At 41.3% G+C, this 21,489-nt stretch overlaps 1 protein-coding gene across 4 annotated transcripts in view; it reads right to left on the minus strand.

Moving 5' to 3' along the window:
• LOC121331644 (transcription initiation factor TFIID subunit 4-like) overlaps positions 1 to 18,015 on the minus strand; it is a 145,417-nt gene extending 127,402 nt beyond the window's left edge. For 3 of the 4 annotated variants that reach the window (XR_005952043.1, XM_041396255.1, XM_041396254.1), the window contains exons 1-4: positions 17,309 to 18,015; positions 13,483 to 13,655; positions 977 to 1,108; positions 489 to 716 (exon numbers count right to left, since the gene is read on the minus strand). Coding sequence is in view for 3 of the 4 variants with exons in the window: in XM_041396255.1 (XP_041252189.1) it covers positions 489 to 716; positions 977 to 1,108; positions 13,483 to 13,655; positions 17,309 to 18,008 (1,233 nt within the window). In the remaining variant the exon portion in view is untranslated. The remainder of the gene's footprint in view (positions 1 to 488; positions 717 to 976; positions 1,109 to 13,482; positions 13,656 to 17,308) is intronic. The other variant, XM_041396256.1, reaches the window with a different exon arrangement.
• Positions 18,016 to 21,489: the final 3,474 nt, after the last annotated feature.

Genomic DNA, 21,489 nt, shown 5'->3' on the forward strand with positions numbered 1-21,489 from the left:
GATTCAGTGTGGTTTTGTACAAAGAAGCTACAGCAGTAAAAATCAAATTGGAAATAAGTCTTCAAACATCATCATATCTGATTTTTTTTCATTAGTAGTAAAACAAGCCATTATTTTTATATGGCATAGTTGCTCCAAAAACAGAAACATCACGCTTCAGGGTAACCATGGTTTTGAGGCTCAGCAACAGGACAGTCATAGACCAAAGGCCTGACTGTTCTGGCTGCAGGAACAGAGCTTTCTTTCACTAGTGCCACATACATGGCAGGTGGGGAGAGCTGACCACAAGTGTTCTTGCTCCCTCCCTGCCAGCATTTGTACCCCATTTGGCTGAAAGCAGGGAAGGGTTCTCCCGTTTGCCAAGTACTTGTCCCACCAGGGGATACATGCTTGCCTGAAGAAAAAGCTCTTCCTGCTTCTGAACACACCCGAGGCAGTAAGTTCCCAAAGCAGCAAGAACACAATGTTTCCACCATGCCCACACTTGCCTGCGACACCACGGTGGTTCCGGGCACAGGCGAGCTGGGGATGACCAGGGGCTGCGCCGGCACCTGCGCTGCCGTGTGAGGGGGCAGCGGCAGCCGGGGCTGCCCCGGGGGCTGCCCCGAGCCCTGGCTCTGGGCGCTGCTCAGCACTGCAGCCTGCTGGGGAGCTGAAGTTCCACTTGCTACCGTCGTCTTGAACAAATTTTGAGCGCTTGTCGTAGCTACTGACACCTATTAATATTTTATATTAAAAATATTAATGTTCACTTTTTAAAAAAAATTAAAATCATAGAACAGTTTGGGTTGGAAAGGAACTTAAAGCTCATCCAGTTCCCCTATCCCAGGCCGCTCCAAGCCCTGTCCCAAGCGGGCCTTGGGCACTGCCAGGGATCCCGCCGGGCCTCCCCACCCTCCCAGGGAAGAACTCCTCCATGCCTCCGCCTGGATGTCCCCTCCCCGCCCAGAGCCCGAGCAGTGTCCCCAGCCCTGACCGTGGTGTGTGACAGCACAGCCCCTCCTGGCAGCGTGGCCGTGGCGCTGGCGGGCGCCGCCGTGGATGGCACCACCTTGGCTTGCACAGGGAGGCCCAGGCGGACGCTGGAGGTGGCCACGGACGTTGGCTGCTGGTAAAGGAAAAACGAGCATTTTACTTGATTTTCTCCTTAGTAACTTGATCTCCAAGGCTTTTTAATAATAGTGATTGTAAGAAAAATCATTATTAATACTGTGGGAAAAAAAAAATCAAACCTAGTAATATGCTTTTATATATATTCACAAATACTGGAAAAATCAGCTTTCTCATGTTCAATGACAGCTTTGCAGTATTTCTCCTGAAAGTTATTACTCGTACAGCTATATGGAAAAGATTAGAAAAAACAAATGTGACCTGCAAAAAAATTGATGTTACATTGATGCATTAATTCAGTCGTAATATTTACATGTCAGTATTCATCAATATTTGAGTTTATCATTGCCAGTAACACATACTGGTCCTCTTGGTATTTATGGACCTGTTGTAGTGCTTTTTCTGCATGAAAATTAATATGGGCAGAAAATTTAGAAAGCAGAAAAATATTCTTAAAATAATTTCAGATTGGATTATATAGAAATTAACTTTCAGAGAAACGAAATCTAAGCACTGGGAGAGCCTTTGTCATAGAACACAGACTCTGTAACCAGACAGTAACTGCAATATGGAGAGCAGACAAAGGAAAATGACTGACCTACAGCCTTTCAGGCAGTGGTACATTCTATAGCTCAGGAAATTTATCTTATTTAGCAATCATATTACTTATTTTGTGATTTACTTTCATTGCAAGACTGAAATCTCTTGCCATTTACAAAAGGACAAGATTTAGGAATTAAAAAATGTCTCCAGAGAAGTTACTTAATTCTGCAGGAAGGTAAATACCATTATAAATGAAATGCATCACACAATATGGCAATTATGACAAAATGAGAACCACACATTCCTAAAAATGGAGGCCACACTGGTGTCTTACAACTTGCATTTATTAAGATTTGCATTCACACACTTGAAAAAGACAAATTTTCTAAGTGGATAGAGTAATACATCATGGCTGATGTTGCTTCTCACAAGATAAAACTAGTTTTCCTTGATTTAAATTTTAATTCATATGTCTCTAAAATACATATTTTATAAAGAACTGCTTATTTTAGATTCTTACACTGTCCATTAAACTTACATAAAACATTTCTCCAAAGAACATCTAGTGTACTCTAAAATACCTCCAAAAGGAACAGAAGCCCAGGCAGGCATTCAAAGCCCCAAGGATTCCTTACAAATCAGTCCAGCAACATCATCTACTAGATATCAATCTTCTGTACTTGGGGAAAAAAAGGAGGAAAGAAAACAAATTAAATAAATCTACCTGACATCTGAACAAACCCCTTTTGTTGTTTGTATAGCTTCCAAGATTTTTAAAATCTTGACTAGGGATGCCTTCCATCCTGAGATAGCCTAGAGACAATAAACAACATCATCATGAAGAGGTAGAATTATCTGGTTTTTTGTAAGAAGGGCCACATAAAGCTTCTTCTGTTTTAAACATCTGACACCTCTTTTCTTCATTATAAAAATGACCAAGTATTTTAAAATACTGGTTGAATGAAATTATATCAACCCAATGAGTGCTGCATTTCAAATATAAATATTGTGTATCTTATTCACTTGCTTATAATCAGTTTCCAGCCTAAGAACATAGCATGCCTGTGATATCTGCCCCTTTATCAGTCTGGGCTTCCAGAAGTGAGGATTTAGGAAAAAAGCAGAAAACCAGAGGCATTTCTGGCAGCTACCAGCTTCCAGGCAAGACCTGCAGCCAGAAATCCACAAATACAGAGTGAGACTGTGAGCTAGAGAATTTTTCTCACCTAATAAATGCCCATTATTCATCTCAGCAACATACTTGAAAATAAAACTGCACATAATTAAAATATAAATTTTCACTATTATAATGCCCAACTAAGAATGTATTCCCATGTGCCAGACCTCAGCAGCAAACTGTGAAACCCGAAAACTAAATTCACCCTTGGTTTTAAAAATCAATAGTGACAAAAGCCTTTAATAGAAAATGGCAGTAAAATCTACTAAAGTGCTGAATATGAAGAAATCCCTCACCACCAGACAACTGCAAACAAAGTAATGCAACGGCTTATTAATGTGGATCCAAAATTTAGAAGGGTTAAAAGGTAAGTCTGAAATGAAGGGATGAGAAACATAACAAGGAACTAGCCTGGAGAAATTCTTAAATATCATGGAAATTATCTTCAAGTGACAGCTACAAGTTGCCAGAAGATACTCAAAGGATTCCCAACATAAATGCTTTGAGAACTGATAAAAATTACTTAGAAAGAAAAAGCTGTGTTTTCTATGACGGAAACTTGTAAACAGTTCTCATGAGAAATATGTCAAAGAGAAAACAAAAATTATCAACATTGTTTTAACAAAAAATCACAACCCAGTGTGTCAAGTTCCTACTGGAAGAATCTAAAAGAATTCATGATGTTCCTTGAGGAAAAGCTGCTGAGGGTTGGTAGGATGCTACTAAATTCTGAAATTACCAGAAGAGTTAGAAAGAAATACATTTTCAAATATAACTATTGGTTTTTATTAGATAAATCAGATGTTTTTACATTCCCTAAATACACAGAAGTAACACTGAAGAGCCTTTTGCCCTGTACTCAGACACTGACAGGCAGCAACCCAGACCACGAATGAGCACAGTCAATAAGCTGCTGCTGATGCCCACTGGAGGCTGCATCTGCACACAGACCTGAGCTGCCTCTGTCCACACAGCACACTGCTACAGGGGAAAGGAGGATTTCAGGAGGGACAGCCTGGGAGAGGCGATCCCAACGCTTGTTCTGCCTGCCCAAGTCACACAGGTAACACAAGTGAATGAGGGTGCAACAAGTCACTTCCACTTAGGCTGTCAGAGCACACTGGAATTGTTCAAAGTGCAGAAATACTCTGCGTCCTATAAATTCACTCCTTGAACAACATCCTTACTGTCCTTCTCCCCAGAGCTCTGGGCACATGAATAGGGAGGCAAAGCTTGGAAGAGAATCCACTCTACCTGCTGTGCATAAACAAGCTGTCTCTGTACTTCCAGGAATACACAAGGCTGCATCTGAAAAAGCAAGTCACTTGAATATGGAGAAAACAATCAAAATAATCAAAGATTATTTATCACTGCAAAGGCAGGACTGTACCAATTTTAGAGATTGTACTGCATATTCACAGCTTTATGAAATGAAGTCAAACTGTCAGAGGTTAGTATGCAAATCCTTGGGAGCAGGTTTGGGTTACACTTGTATTTTGTACTATAGAACCACCTACAGACCAACCCTCCAGGTACCAGCAGCACAGGCTCTGCACCAGAGCTCACTTTTGACAAGTTCCATACATTTTTCATGATCATTCCTGTCAATAAACTTGGCCACTGTCAACCAAAAATAAGAAAATACCCCAATCACATTCGAACAAACACAAAAGCCAAGTTTTTTCCACAATACAGATTGTGAAACCTCTTTACATCTTCCAATACATGGCTTCACTAAGTGTTATGCAAAACCCAAATTTCATAAGATCTTTAAGTCTGGATTTAAGTTTGCAAAATCTGAAATGAAATTAAATTTTACTTCTAATCATTAATGTAGAAGACTTCTTATAAACTCAACAGACCATGCTAAGATGCCATCTGAGATGCCTCAAACAATCAAGGGCTCTGTTTAACAAAGAGAAACTGAAGTGGGATCACAGACACTGGCAGAAGCACAAGCTAAAGGTCAAATCTGGGAGCTCACCTGCACTGGGCTGGCATGGCCAGGTTTTGCTGCTGGGGTGGCTCTGTGAGAAGCTGCCAGAAGCTTCCCCTGTGTCCACAGAGCCAGTAATGAATTAATTCTCCCCAGTCGAGCCTGTTTTGCTGTGTCAGTAACTGGTGAGGGACCTCTATCCTGACTCACAAGACTTTCCTTACATTTTTCTCTCCTCATCCAGCTGAGGAGGGCAGGGATGGAGAGCCTCTGGTGGGCACCTGGTGTTCAGCCAGGGTCAATTACCACATAATTTTTTAGTAACTAACTCATACAACCTTTCCTCCAGGCATGGTTGTAGCCTGAACTGCTATTAATCCATTAAGTGTTCCCCATCAGCAAACTCTGCTTCCCGAGACAAACTTCTTCAGAGTTCATGGAGAAAGTCCACAAGCTGATTGACTGCCTCTCAGTTCCTCTGGTTCCAGTTCACATCAACAGCCACTTCAACGGCAGATGCAGAGACATTTTATCAGAGATTTGATTTTTTTTTCCAGCCTAGTAAAAATACAGCAAAACTGACCCAAAGTATTATCCCTTTAAAAGCCTAATCTGCACACACTTACAGACAATTACTGGAAACAGCATCTATAAAAGGTCAGACAGCAGAGGCAGAACCTTCACTGCCACCACAGTGTCACGGAGTGGAGCATCAATAACCAAAGCAGGGAGATGCTGCTCTGCTCCTCACATGCAGTGTCCCTGTGGGATAACAGGGCAGGAACACACTGAGAGCCATTACACAGGACAGGCAGAGGAGTTTGGGGCCACAAGAGAAAACTCTCAGAAACCAGGGGTTCTAAGTCCAAAACCCCTGCTGCTGAAGCAAATACTTATCAAAGCACTTTCTCATGTTCTGGTCAAGTGGCTGGTCCTCCTACAATCACTAGGGTTCATCCAAAATATCTGGTGACTAAAAGCCAGCTGACTTTTGTCACTTCAGTTGGATTCTACTCCTGCCTCTAGTTCTTAGTGCTGCCTGCAAATACAGATAATCCATTGTAATCAATACTCTTATGTATTAAATCATACTCTTATTGTATTAAATCAATGTGTTTATGAGTGCTCAACTTGAAACGGGGAGTTTGTGACCAGGAGTGGCCATGGCTGCAACTGAAGGCAATGAAATCAAACTGAACACAATAAATTAACCAGCATTTCTCATTCCATATTTAAAATAGAGACAATTAGGCTCCATTTCCTACTTACAAAAGGAGGCTAGTAATCCCCTTAACTGCATTGTTGAGAAAGTTGTTACAGGGATAAGCTTCACAAAAAAAGCTGCTTGGCTATTAATTCCACTGCAGAGGGGGGCAACAAGTAAGCCTGAAGCAACCCATTGCACAGTGGAAAAAAATGTTATATAAATCTTCATTAATTAGGACTGTCCAGCCTACACACTGCAGAAATTAAAAATAACAGTAATATGTGGTCATGCATATGCATATGTCAGGCACTGTGACAGTGCTCAGGAACCTCCTTTCTAATCTCTGCATGTTTAAATTTACAGCCTTACTAATTTGAGTGTTTTCTAAGTTTTAGAGCTGTGTCAGTGCTACAAAAATGTTAACAGTATAATTTTTAAGTACTGAAAACCTATTGTCTGCTTAATACAGAAAAGAATCACTCACATTGTGAAGGAAAAGAAGGAAAATAGTTTTGTGGTTAAAGCACAGTAAGGACCACACATTTCTTACTCTCTCTGACCTCCCAACCCACCTGCCCTACTACCACAAATGTATTCTCCAGAACACTGCAAAGAAGCCAAAAAACCAGAAATAGTATGGAATAGTTTATCTGATGATAATAGCAGTGCACCTTAGCAACAACAAATATTTATCTATCTGCTTAAAATTTCTGAGAAGAGCAAAAATAAGCATTTGTTGGGAAAGCAGAAAGAATGTGAAAACAGAAAGCAAAGCAAGAATCAATAATAATAAATGAGAAAAAAATACCAAAGCTGCCATAAAAATACAAACAATGCTGAAAACCCAGGCATAAGTGTATGACCAAACCAATCCCAGATTTGCAAGACTCTGATTTAGCAAGAACAGCAGCTTGGGAACCACCAGCCAGGCCCAGATTGCCCTCAGCACCAAGGGAAGGCACAGCCTGAGCTGCTGCTGCTGCTCAGAGCCTGTTCCATAGCAAAAACAAGGCTCAGCCAAAGCAGGGGATGCAGTGCCTGGCACACCCTCAAAAAAACGGGGTTTATTTCATTTTAAAAACAGATGGCAAAGTGAAACTTAACAGAAAGTGAGCATCAAAACACAGAAAACAAAACAGTAAAGTTCATTATATAAACTTCCAATTCAAAGAGTGGAAATTAGAAAAATGCCTAAAGCAAGAAAAAAGAAAGCTAGAAAAACTGTCATTTTCTTTAAAAAACCCATATATTGATATATGTTTAGGCTGTTTAGACAATGAAAACAAAACACTAAACCAAACTTCACACATAACTGCCTTTTCTGATCACTAAAAATATACAAAAAAACTTAGTAATGAAAAACACATTTTGAATCAAACTTGAAACAAAAACATTCATAAACTCTGAAGCCAAATCCATTTTCAGCAGCAGTCCCGTGAAAACTCCAAAACATACTCTTTCACCTGCTCTCAAGTTCCAATAACAGATATTCCCAAATAAAATATTATGGGTCAGGCTAACACTGGTCTTTCCTATACGACATTCACTTTATTTTCTTAGTTTACAGCAGCACTTTAATTTTGTCACTAACATAAAATAATTGCAACTAAAAATAATTTGAAATAAGCAACTTTTTTGCTATTTGGTTATGAATGTAAGCTCACCTGGGTATTAAGATAATGAAAGCCAGTAAAAAACACATCAAAGGCATGAAAAGCCAAAAGTATAAATGAAAAATGCAGATAAACAAAAGAAACACAGCAAAGGAAAACTAGATGGCAGCACCTCCCTATTTTTCACAATTTCACAAGTCTAAAATTCAAAACAAGATATGGAGGCAAAAATTTAATGCAATCTAATAACCAGTTTTAGAAGACTTTTGAATTTTATTTATTATCTCTGAAGAATATAGTAGAGCAGGCAAACCCACACTGCTTGAGCTGTTCATAGCACAAGAATCCAGAGCAGAATTCTTCTAAGACAAATTTAAGTTCCAACAAATTATGACTTGTTTCCTAAAAATCCTGTACCTTAGCTAATATTCTAAAGCTGTCTAAATTTTGGTAACATTAAAAAATTATTAATATTCAGCTGGAATTAATGTAAAATAAGAAGTAGAATCACAAAGAGAAAACAGTTAAATTAAAACTATGCACAGCTAAGTCAAAAGCATCCAAACAATGGTTTTCAAAAGATGCACATTATTACTTTCACAGTACAAGAAACTTGCACTTTTTACTGCATCCAAAGATTATTATAATACTCAGGGAGACCAACTATTCCCATGTAAACCCTGAGCTGCCAATTAAAAAAAAAACCAAGCAAGCCTCTTGTAGCTGTACTGATATGAAAAATACTTTTAATATACCTGAGCATGTTGCAATTTTTCTCTAAACAAAACACCAGAGAAAAACTGCAGCAAAGAGTAGTTCATATCACAGAATTGTAGATTCATTTAGGTTGGAAAAGGTCTCAAAGGTCAATGAGTCCAACCATTAACATTCCTATTACAATCCTATGCAATCTTATAATGTGAACTAAACTAAAACTGGTATTTGGTACAATTGCACATACTCATGTTTCTCTTGAATATTTTAAAGATACCAGAAAGACTGTAAATGGAAAAGATCATTAAAATATCAAATACATCTCTCAGTCACCGCTGTCTGCACTGCTGTTACTCCCAGGCTCTGATTCTCCGGGCTGGAGGTGTTTCAGTGCTGCAGACACCATCCACCCTCCTGGGACAGTGTCCACACCCCAGCAGCTCCCAGCTCAGCCTCAAACTGACCCAGCTGAGACCCTCCCTACAAAGCATGTGCTTATCCCCACTTGCCAGTTTTCCAGAATCCCACTAAGAATGGAAGCAATCAGATTTTATTTATGCTTTACGCAGCAGCAATTAGGAGGAGCATAACTAAATGTCTAATCAAAGATTACCCCATGTAAGAGTCAAGAAGAACCCAAGTCTTCCTTTCAAAATGGATTTGCCTCTCTTCTCCCAAGAATCTAACACAAAAGTGTACCCAAAGCTGTACATCTGCTCTACTCCTAAAAGCAACACAAAGATGCTACAAACAGCAGAAGTCGAACAACTTAAATAGCAAATCCAAGCAATCAAAGAATAAGAAACATCAGATTTAAGTGTGCAACTCCATCCAGTGTCTTGAGTGCCCAGATGAAGCACTCATCATGGAAGGAACCCACTGCACACCCACAGGACACAGCAATGTGGGATCTCAGTCTTTCTGAACTCCTGGCTTTGGCACTGCAATCTAAACACCTTTTTTTAAACTTGGGAAGGGAAGAGTGTGGCTCTATCAATTCCCACAAGGGTAAGTACTACTGTATACAGATATTTAACTTCTGAACCTTCAACAACAGGAACAGGTAAGGACAGAGCCACTGTCCTTAAGGAAAGCCTTTACTTCAGCCCTTACACAAATTCCTCAGGGAAACACAACACGCTTTCCTGGTCTCAGCAGCTTGCACTGTTCCCAGAGAAAGATGGCTCCTTCCTCATCTACTGTCCTGGATACCAGCCCAGCTGCTGAAGTTAAGAGGAATTTTCAGGGAAAACCTGGTTCATTTTCCTCCAAAATACCTGTGAGCAAATGACAGCCCTGGGTATGGAAATAAAAATCTTGCTGTAGTACCCAGGCTGCAGAAGGGGTTTAGAATCTGAACAGCTCTGTATGTATTGACCAAGTTGATCTTATTTCAGAACATTTAAAACACTGCCTTATTTTTTCCTCCTTTTTTGAGAGTGGAGAAATTACACAGTTGTCAAGGGGAGAGAACCAAAGAGCTTTCAATTTTAGATGAACACTTGGGAATTTTTCAGACACTCCTTCTTCTAGTTTTAAAAAAAGTAATTCCAAATCCATTTTATGTTCTCCAGTTAGCACTTTCAACACTTCTTAATGAGTTGCCAAAAGTAACTGCCAGCTTTTACAATTTCTTTGGCATTTAATAGCCTGTATTTTACATCTAGCTGTATAGCTCACAACAGACTTTCTCACCACAATAATTATTTAAAGTGCATAAACAAAAAATGAACTCTGAAAACAATCACTTAGCTGAGTAACTTGTGACACCTGACACAGGCTAAAAATTAGGACACTCTGCAGAACAGAAACCCTAAGACCCATAAAGTATGAAGGCCATGTCTTTTTCTGATACATTCTTCATAAGATATTTCCTAGAATCCTTAAGGCAGACTGCAAGTTTCCAGTCATGCTGACTTTCTGCATAGATTAAAGAAGGGTAAAATGCAAACTCAGTGACTAAAATACTCTACAAATTTAAGCACTCTGCATTTTAATCCAAATAAAGCTATCTTAAAATAACTGAATAAAGATACAACAATTAAGTTGAGCTCTATACAGTAAAATACTAACCATCCCACTAGTATCAGAAAGAAAGGTTAAAACTCCATAGCCTGGCATGTTCATCCATCTCACAAAACACTTTGCAGGATTCAGGCAATTAATGTTTTTATTCTGTCTTCAGCTAATGGCACCAGAATTTTCCTGTGTTTCAGTCACAGTGAACACCATGACTCTATAATATTCATACTCTATATACATAAAAACCTAGCACATTTATTTTTAATTTCAAACAACTTCTGGAAATTTTAATGCACTGAATTCAGCTTTCTAATCACCAGAAATAAATCCTGAAAGAAAACAGATGAATTAAAAACTCCCTGAAAAAATTATTTTTCAGTACACACAATTTCCTTTATTTTAGAACTTAATCCCTGAATAAACTAATTATAATGAATACTCAAACAAATAACTGACATTTCTAAAACCTTAGCACAATATTTATCATTGAACATTTCATCTGGAAAACCAATGAACAGTCTCTGGTTTTAAACCATCCACCTAATCAAATAAAAGTCTCATGTCTAATTCTGATTAGACAAACCTTTAGAATTTATATCTTTACAATCTTGTTTTAAGGGGCTGTCAACCACAATTTTTAAAGAACATTCTAAGGTCAAACATACATAAAACATAAGTATGTCACAATGAAAGAAGACTCTGAAGATCAAATGCAGAGTCAGGGAAATTCAATGTAAATTTCCCAAGGGTAATATTAATTATTTCTTAACCCTGTTAATTACAGCAAATACAGAAACGATGCAGTACAGTTTGGGCAGCTACCACTAAGATTTTCAAAGGAGATGAATCCTGACAAGCTACAATATCATTACTCTAATCCCCCTACACTAAAATAATCCAACTTTTGCATCTTGCAAGATATTGATCATCCCCAAGGCCTTGCTGGCTTCCTCTATTCCGAGGCAATGTGTCAGCACCAGGTTGTGCAAAGGAACAAAGGAACATCTACAGTGCAGAACCCTATACGAAACAAACACAACTTTTCAATACCTGAACCCCTCCAGATTCCAGCTGACTCTACAAACACCTGAACATGCAGTATTCTCACGGGTTTATTTTTATAGAAATCCATCAAGTAGGATTATATCTCTTGTGCAACATTAACTGCTTCATACAAGTAGAGAACAGCTGCCTGAGACCAACATAATCTACATTTGCTGTGCACACATCTTAAGGCTGACTTTGGGATCCAAAACCCAGACTGAACCCAGAGCCAAGCAGGGGGTCTACATTTCTGCACACTTCCTTCCACGTGCAATAAAGATTATTCCTCAGAAATGTTCCAATTACAAACAATTTGTTAATATCTGTTATGAATGCTTCCATGTTGAATTTTAATTCACTATTCATTAATACTGGCCAAATAAAAACTAAGAGACAGAAGAAAAATAGCTAAAACTAAGAGACTTGGACCCCATTCTTGGTGCAGTCCCACCACACACCTGGCTTGCATTTACAGTGTGCACTTGTCTCAGGAGCCATTGCTAGAACATCTGCTTGTAGTAATTACCAAAGAAGTGACTGCACTTACTTGCAAAGAAAGGCCCCAACAACCAAAGACAGATGTACAAATTCAGGAATTGGCTGCAAATTTTGTTGTCATCAAACCAGTAAAAAAAAAAAAAAAAAATCTGTAAATGAACACAGGCTTATCTCTGTGTTTGTTTTTCCTGGAATACATTTCCCTTTGAAGGTTTCTACAAGTCTTATTCTTCCAGATACCACACACTTAAACATGATATGGCTGCCTTTTCTGCAAAGAGCTCTTTAACAAATTTCATCCAATACTGCACTTACCTCTCTTTTGAGAGCATAGAGTTTTTCCAAGTGTTTCCAGGCTTTCATTTATGAAATGTCTTTCCTGACACTGAGCTACAGTCTTCCTATGTACACTCAGTTCTAAAACTTAAATTCTAGTTGGCTACTCTGTTTTTTATAGATTGCCTCATGTTTCTATTTTCTATTCTCCAAATTTGTTCCAGCTTACTTCTCGTCTGAAATGTTTATAATTGTTTTCAGTTTTGAATTAAACTTAAAAACCTTTTAGACTATAAATACAGTGCAATACATAAAGCATATAAAAGGAAAGTAATCAAATTACAAATATTGGTAAATACATGCTGAACTTATTTCAAGCAACTTCTACAACAACTAAAAATTTGTAAAGGCACCTTTTTCATCTTTCCACAAAGAATTACTTATCTCTTCTGCAAACACACACTTTAGGCAAAACTACCTTAAACTCTGCCTCTTATTGCTATGGCACAGCAGCCCTGTACCATAAGATTCAAAGATTTTTGCCTCCACATTTTAGTAAAATAGCTCAGTTCTAGCCCTAAATGGCCCCAAACTAAACTGCCTCTCTACAAACTTTTAGACCAATGCAGCCTTCAAAGAAATTAAAAAAAAAAACCAACCAAAAAACAAACCACAAAAACAAAACACCAAAACCAAGACAAAACAAAAAACAAGACCACCTCACATTCACCCTAGAAAATAAATTAGCTCCAAGTTCAAATCAACACATTCCACTGATGAGTTTGAGACAGGAAAGCACTCTATCCTATCAATCCCTAGAAAAAGAGAAATGTACTCACAGCACAGGAAAAACTGTCAGCGTAGAGAGATCACACCCAGAAGCAACTTAGAAGAATCAAATCTTTCTTTTCAATAAAGTATATTTTAAAATTTATTTTAAATTTATTGCAGATCCTTGGATAGAATGTGATTGGCTTTCTCTGTTCTACTGTCCAGTGAACTTAGCCATCCTGGGATTCAGCATGCTGGGATATCACAGTGCCTCTGATTCAGAGCAGCAAGGGACAATTATTAAACCAGTGATACACAGCCCAGACTAAGACTGAGCTTCGCAGCCTCCAATCATCTCTTAGTCGGAACACAGTCTTAAGAGACTCTCTAAAGCAGATTTTTTCCTTAAATAAAAAAAAAAAATCCTAGGCCTCATAAAATAAACTACATTTGAGTAAGTATTTCCTGTTTTCACAACAAAAAGGGGAGGAAAGCACAGTTGCAGAAACACATGAGGTAACAATGTGTAAAACACAATGCACCAAAGGTAAATCAAGACAGACAGACATACCTGAGCTGTCGACAGGCGAAAAACAGGGCCAGTTGTGGGCACAGAAAGCCTGGGTGACATGTTGGCAGGACCCTGTCCCTGTGTCTGCACCTGGGCCTGCATCTGAGCCTGTGCCAGAGCCTGCTGGGGCACCATCACGAGCTGCCCGGCGTCCGTGCGCACCAGGACCATCCCTGGGGAGGGCAAGGAACGGTCACAACACGGCAAATAACAGCAAGGATTACACACACACAACTATCTAACCACAGAAGGCAGAGCAAAGGTCACTATGGCACTGTACATTATTCCCTAGAGTGCATCTTTTTTTGATTCTCATGTAACACAAGATTTTATTTCAAAGAAGAAAGGGAGCCCCCACTAGTAGACTCAATTCAGTTTGGAATTTAAATAACTGCAGTTTATGGAAAGCAGTGATAAAAAAAGCAGCCACTGGAGTGTTTGGGGGACAGTGATTTCTAGAAGTCTAGTCAGGGTTAGGAGAACAAAATTAGAAATAAATACTTATTAAAAGTAAACTCTAAGGACAATGCAGCTGCTGGAAAAACAACTGAGTACACGCATACCAGGGACAAAGACCCGAGAGCTTTACTAAACAGCAGCTATGGGGACATGCAAATATTGGCCAGACACACTTCTGAGTATACAACATCTGAGATTTACTTAACACTGACCATTAGCACATTAATCTATTTGGTACCCACCATCACCACTTTGAGAGGCCTGTGGGTTAAACACCAACAGCAAACACCGCTAGGCCCAGAGAGCCAACACGACTCCTCAGCACACAACCACACAGGGCAGAAACTTTAGACAATTGGCAAGTGTTTTCTAACACTCCGGAAGTAAATGATAATTTTTTCAGACTATTTTCTTGTAAAACACCTCACAAATAGAGGCCTTCTACACAACAGAACCATTGCCATCAAGCTGTGCCCAAAGTTTTGGAGTTCACAGGTCAGAAAAAGGGAGACAATGGCTAAGTTGCTCAGTGGATCTGGAGTTTCACATACTCAAGGTCACTGCAAAGCACGTAATGATCTTCTTATAGTTCACTCAGAACTAAGAAGCAGCTCTCCAGACACATTATTAAAAAGAATTTCCAAGTTAGTTCCAGAATACATTTTAATAATTTAACCTACATAGGATACAACAGGTCAAATAAACAGAAAAACATCTTGTCTGCAACTACTAGCGAAGTAAAAACTAAAAACCTATGAAGTCACTGCTGATAACAGGGTCAGTAGACACTGTTTCTACAACTTATCTCTATGTGCAAATTGCTTCATTTACTTTTTTAACTGTTCAAATGAAAATGAAGAAGGTAAAATCTGATATCCAATTCTAAAGGTAACAGCTTACATCCAATTTTAATTGTTAACTTCCCAGTTACAACACCTTGCTAAAGGGACACAGTTTGTACAATACCCTGAAGATAAAGAAATTCAAACACTATTATAACAGATTTCAGAGCCCTACAGCAATAAAATCTTTCAGTCTGACACGGAAAAACCAAATCCCAATCGTGAGATGAACACGTGAGAGAACTGCAGCACACATAAAAGCCCTCACAGAGCTGGGTGCTCCCAGCCAACCTTTCCTGCTACAAACACAAACAGAAGGCAAATTTGTGCCACTATAAACTAAAGATTCATGGAAATTAAAGTTTAAGGTAACAAGCACACAGAGCTACAGCAAGGACCACATCCAAAAGCCATAATAATAACTCTATTTCAAAGCCAAGAGTAATTTAAATAGAAAGTTGAAAGAAACTCATTAAAAACTCATCTAAAAGGTAACTTTTAAGGTCCATTAGCCATTTAAGCACCAAGCTTCACAGTTTACATTTGCAGAAAATCCTGCAAGCAGATGATCTATTTGGTATATGCCATTCCTAAACCATCTGGACACCCAAATATGCCAACTGGCCAAACGGGTTATCACTTCTCTGATCACCACTGTGAACCTTATATAAAAATCCTCACAGGATAATGCCTACCACGCTTTAAAAAATACATGTTCTATTTGCATTACAGAGATTCACAGGTGTGTTCTTAATTTATCTTCCCATTTTCTAAACCAAATTCTGAATAGAGAAAAACTGAGTGGAAATGACTAATTAAAACACGTGCCACACAGTCTCAATCAAATTTGCAGACACAATTACTACTATAAATAAATAAATGCTCATGTGTTAACATTATATTTTAATTCCGTTTGGAGGACTACAAATTCCTGTTACTGAGCAGCTGGTACAAGTTAGAAGCCAGTTAAATGATGAGATTAATTTTACCTTCCTGTCAGTCTCATAAAGATGAAATACACAACTTAGGAGCATTATCTGCTAAAATAACCTGTTCTCAAAAAACTGATTCTAAATTTCTGTTTTATATAGAAGTTTGCTATATGGGAGTTTCAGATTAATCATATATGATCCACCAAGTTAAAAACTCAAAAATAACATCGTATTTTCTGAATCATTTCCTTTCAGAACATATTATCTTCATGTTTTTGCAAATTTAATGGATTTCCAACAATCTTGTAAGAAAACAAATTTGAATTAAAACTTTCTGGTGTATTATTTTCATAACATTTCATAAATCCTGGATCCCACGGTTTCCAAGACTCAGTTTTCCCTCTTCTGTTTGAAAGTAACAGATCAAAGTATTGACACAATGAACTTCAGAAAGTGTGCAAAGTTACAATGCACAGAGTTATCATCTGCGTAGAGCAATCTTCAGCAGATTAACAAAGGGAGGCAAAGGCTAAAGGCACACGGTCTGAACAGCAACTTATCTGTTTCAAGTTAGTTGGGTCTTCATGAAACCACCAAGGTTTGTATGTATGGAGCAGCAGATTCTGGAGGATTTTTTGTAAACTAGGGCCGAATACACAACTACTGAAAGTCCACTCAGAAGCAAACAACTACACTATAACATTGCTGCTCTACTTAGCTAACATATATCAAATATTTCAAGAAATAAGTTGGAAGAACTCAGTTATTTCAGACTACATCGATAGGTCCACATCTTAATATCCTATTTATATTAACAGGAAAAAAAAGAATTAGCTTAAATGCTAAATCAGCTACTAAATCAAGATGACATGAAGATACCCAAGTTTTTGCAACGTGAAAATCTAAGTAGGGGACCACAGTACCCTTCAGATGAAACAATATACACATTAAGAGTAGGAATCATGAGGATGAAGGGATGCTGTTTTGGTTAGCTAACAACCTTGCTGAACTTAAATTTTTAGTAATTAAAGTTAAGAAACTTAGAGGAGTACAAAGAGGACATAATTGCTTCAGAGTTGGAAATAAAATCTGGTGATGTGAAGACTACCCTCACACGACAATGACATTATCACAGTTACCAAAATTATAAATTTTAGATTACACACATTTAATACCTCGTTCACAGCAGAAACTATTCTTTCAAGCAGAAAAACTTTTCAGGACTTTCAAGTGTAAAGCAGAAGATAAAGTCCTTTAAATCACATATAAAGTTACTATTAGCGTCCACTCCAGCTTTTTATCCGCTGTCCAACTACACCATCACAGGGTAACTCACCGTGACTGCCGCTCTCCTCAGGACAAAACCAGCAACTCACCCAACAACAACTGCAATTACTCCGCATTAGCCGTACCAGTTACACCCTAATTAGCGGCAGCCGCTTCGTCAGACGGTGCCCTCAGACAGGTGCCTCTTCTCTGGTTTCCAGCACGTCGAGCAGCGGGGACACGACAGCTTTGGGGGGAAGGAAAGCCCTCGGCCAAGAGCAGACGGTTAGAGCGAGCGGCGATGCCGGAGCGCAGCGCAGCACTTACCGGGCGGGATGGTGAAGCCGGGCGGCAGCTGGATGGTGGTCTGCGGCGGCGGCCGCACGATCAGCTGCGGGGCCACGATCCGGGGGGCAGCGCCCAGCGCCGGCCGCGGCGACACGGCCTGGGGGGCGGCGGGCAGGGCAGCGCCCGCCTTGGCGGTGACCGCGGGCTTGGGCGCGGCGGGGGCCGGGCTCCCCGCGTCCCGCCCGGCGGCGGCTGCAGCGGCCACATGGTTGTTGACAGGCTGGGCAGGGGCGGCGGGCTGCGGCGGGGCGGGAGCGGCGGGGCTGCCGCCGCCGGGAGCCGCTCCATGTGATTGCTGCACACTACTACTGTTTACACTCGCTCCCCTCCCCGCCGCCGCTGCCGCCGCCGCCGGGGGAGACGGGGACGGGAGAGGCCCCTGGGCGGGGGCTCGGCTCCCCGCGCTGTCGGGGCGCCCCGCCGCCTCCCCTGCCCCGGGCGCGGGAGGGGGCGCGGGGCGGCCGTGCTGCTGCCGGCCGGGGCTGCTGCCCCCCGCCAGGCTCCCCTGCTGCGGCTGCTGGGACGGGGTGGAGGTCCTGGGCGGGGGCGGCTCGGCGGGGCCGCGGCCGCCAGCCAGCTGCGATTCCAGGGATCCCACCAGGTCGCTGAGCGCCTTCTCGTCCACCTCCTCGGAGAAGAGCAGCATCTCCTCCAGTGGGTCCGACGCGCCCGCCGCCATCTTGCGCTGAGCTGGGAGCCGGCGGCGCTGTGCGCATGCGCGATGCTCTGCCGCGCGCAGGGCACCATGGGAGGGGCCGCCGCCTCCGCTCCGCCCCGGGGCGGGACCGGGACCCCCGGGCGGGAGCGCGCCCAGAACCGGCACCGGGACCGCCCGAGTGCCTCGGCGGGAGCGCGCCCAGAACCGGCACCGCCCGAGCGATACCTTGGGGAAGCCGCGGGGCGGCAGCGGCTGCAGGGAGGTGCCGTAGGGACGGACGCGGGGTGTGGAGCAGCCTCCCCGACCCAGGTGTCCGCAGGGCCCGGCGCTGCCGCGTCCCGGTGACGCGCCGGCGTCCCGTCCCGTCGGGAGAAGCGTGCGAACGCCCCGGCTGATCCGCCACGGGGATGAGCTGTCCCAAAGCGGGGATGCGCAGCGGGGACGGATGCGCTGTCCCGCAGCGGGGACGGATGCGCTGTCCCGCAGCGGGGACGGATGCGCTGTCCCAAAGCGGGGACGGATGCGCTGTCCCAAAGCGGGGATGGATGCGCTGTCCCAAAGCGGGGATGTGCAGCGGGGATGGATGCGCTGTCCCGCAGCGGGGATGTGCAGCGGGGATGGATGCGCTGTCCCAAAGCGGGGATGTGCTCTCCCAAAGCCGAAGGCACGCACAGCTCACGGTTGCACTGCTCCGCTCTGCAGTTACCGGGATCCACAGCTGCTGCCCTAGCCAGACCAGAATGGCTGCAGTGATACGATTTCCTACCGGGGACGCTCTTTCAGAGGATTTGGAAAACAAAAATAAGGCTCTTTTCATGGCCAGAGCAGCTGCCCTGGCGTGCTGCTCCCTCGGCATCCTCGCGGGAAATTCAAGGTAGTTAATTTTGCTGCTAACGCTTTTGTTGTCGCACTCCTGTGTGCCTTTTTCCCACCAGCGCTTCCTCACACTGTGAAATAACTTAAGAGAAAGACAGTCGTCCTAAATCATCGGGTTTTTAACTAATGACAGTGTCTTCGAGAAGACCCTCCAAATAAAACACCTTCCCGCACGAATGACACACAGGGGATAACCACGGGTTTGTGACCCCGGCAGCAGCTTGGGTTCCAGATCTGTCTCTGCCTGCCTGCAGCAGCACGAGTGCCTGCAAACTGGGATGTACTGGAGCTGAAATGGTGAATCATTCCTCATTTTGTGATTTCTCAGGGTTTTCCAAAAACCTGGAAAAGGTGTCTCAGTGGATAAGGACATTGAATTGCTCCATGCACTGGTGGGAAGGAGCGGGGGGCTGGCTCAGCTCCTCTCCAGCCCTGGCTCAATCTGCTCGGTCCTACCGTGTGTGACTCACTGGAGTCACAAGACCAAACTGCTCCTGGCTGCTCTGTTTCCTCTCAAAGGAGGTTACATTTTTATTCAGGGTAGTTTTTCCTGATTGTCCTTTAGGAGCGAGGTCATGATGAATCAAAAGAAACCACTTTGAAAATGCATTAAATATAGGTTGTACCAGTTTAATTAGGATAAGTTTAAATGTCTCCCGAAATTGAACCTGTGCATATTTCTTCAAGAAAGTCGCCAGTGAAAATACTGAGGGTCCAAAGGCTTGGTAGGGTGTATGAGCAGGAGATGGTGCAGTGCATGAATGGGAAAGTACAGCAGTGTTTATAAAAAGCAGCATTAAATGTACACAAGAGATCTATGCATCAAGAACTTGCTTAGAAAATGAGCATTGCTTTAGTGGAGTGCTACAGCTAAATTAAATTTGGATTTCTAAGAAATGCTTCTATCTGGAAGTTTAATTAAAACACAGTAAATATTGAGATTCAATTTGCTATTGCACAAATATAAAGAATAATTATTTGGGATCGGCAAAATAGAAATCTATCCAATATTACTTTTGTATGAGTCACACACTTTATTGATTTTATCAGAGAAAATTCCATGCAGTCCTCACTTAGTTGCTCCTGAACTTCATTTGTATATGACCATCTCCAGAGTTTTCGTAAGAGAATGGAAAACTACACATATGATTCTGCAATTAGTCCTGACTATGAAACAAATTTTAGTGCTCATTTTTCTAATACTGTGGCATTAAACTGGGTGTTTCCATAAAAACCACTGTGGAAGAAAGTGAATTGCTTTGTAATTTTAGAAGCTAAAAGTTATCTTCTGACTGGACAGAGAAAATGGCAAGTATTACAATTTGAATGTACATTTGTGCATGGGTAATCTGTAAAATATTAATTTGTATTTCTCCCCAGTCCAGTCCTTTTAAATTGAGGTATTTTATATATATAAACACAGAGAGTAAAGAAGTGTAGTAGAATGTTTTATTTAAAAAACATGATGCATACTGACTCACACTGGACTTCCTTTAAGTCAAGAGGTGAGGACATACCTAAGAATGTTTATAAAATTGTTGCTGAAACTGCTTTTGGGCTTGAGCTTTTACTGGGGAAAAATATTTCTAGTAAAGTACAGAATCTCTCTGAACTTTTGTATTAATTCTATTATAAAAATATTTTCCAAATATTTTCATGCATTTCATCACAAGAACCATTTTTTTCAGAGTTATATATGTGCAGTAGAAAAAAAAAAAAAAAAAGAAAAAGCAAAATGAGTGATCATCTCATCTGATCTTTTAAGATACAGTCTTTTTTGAATTATTTTCTCTTTGAGGAAGGGAATGGTCTTTAGAAAAGTTAACTTCCAACAATGGTTTCAAAATTGCCTGTAAAGAAAATCCACCACAGAACTTGTAGAGCTGCTCTTCAGTTCTCAGCACTGCTCAGGCCTGTGCCCTGCTCACAGCCCAAGTTTGTCATTAAATAACTCAGCAAGATAAAATATTAATAACAGCAAAGCCCCCTGCCCTGTTCAGCTGCATGGAGTGAGAACAGGGCATGGAGACAAGTAATCTATTGTCTTCTACAGAAGTGAAGATGCTTAGAAAGGAGCACTATTTTCCTGCTTATGTGTCATGGGTTTGTCTCAAATACACACTTTCAGTGCCTTCAAAGATGAAATTTAACCATCTTAGTTTAAATTTAATATCAAAATTCTACCTGCCAATTCAGATAAGATTTTGAGATAGCTTGTTAAAATGAAGAACCCTTTATCTATGTTATTGAAATTCACTTTACACTATGAAAATATTCCTTCACCTGCTCATTTTAAGTATAACATAGAAATTATAAACTCCAAAAATTGGAGATCATGAAGATGACTGGAGTACTAAGAGGTGTCCTAGGAATAGCATAGGTGTAGGTTAAGGAAGACCTCTAAGATTCCCTCAGCACTGCCAAGACCACCACTAACTCATGTCCCCAAGCACCATGTTTTTCTGTCCAGGGACTGAGAGTCTGCCCTGAGCAGCCTGACAGCCCCTTTCAATGAAGAAATGTTTCACAATATCCAACCTGAACCTCCTTTGGCATCCTTTGAGGCCATTCCCTCTCCTCCTGTGCCTGTTCCTGGGAGCACAGCCCAACCCCCGGCTGTCCCCTC

The sequence above is a fragment of the Onychostruthus taczanowskii genome, unplaced genomic scaffold (genome assembly GCF_017590055.1).
Source record: "Onychostruthus taczanowskii isolate IOZ18803 unplaced genomic scaffold, ASM1759005v1 scaffold127, whole genome shotgun sequence".
Lineage (NCBI taxonomy): Eukaryota > Metazoa > Chordata > Aves > Passeriformes > Passeridae > Onychostruthus > Onychostruthus taczanowskii.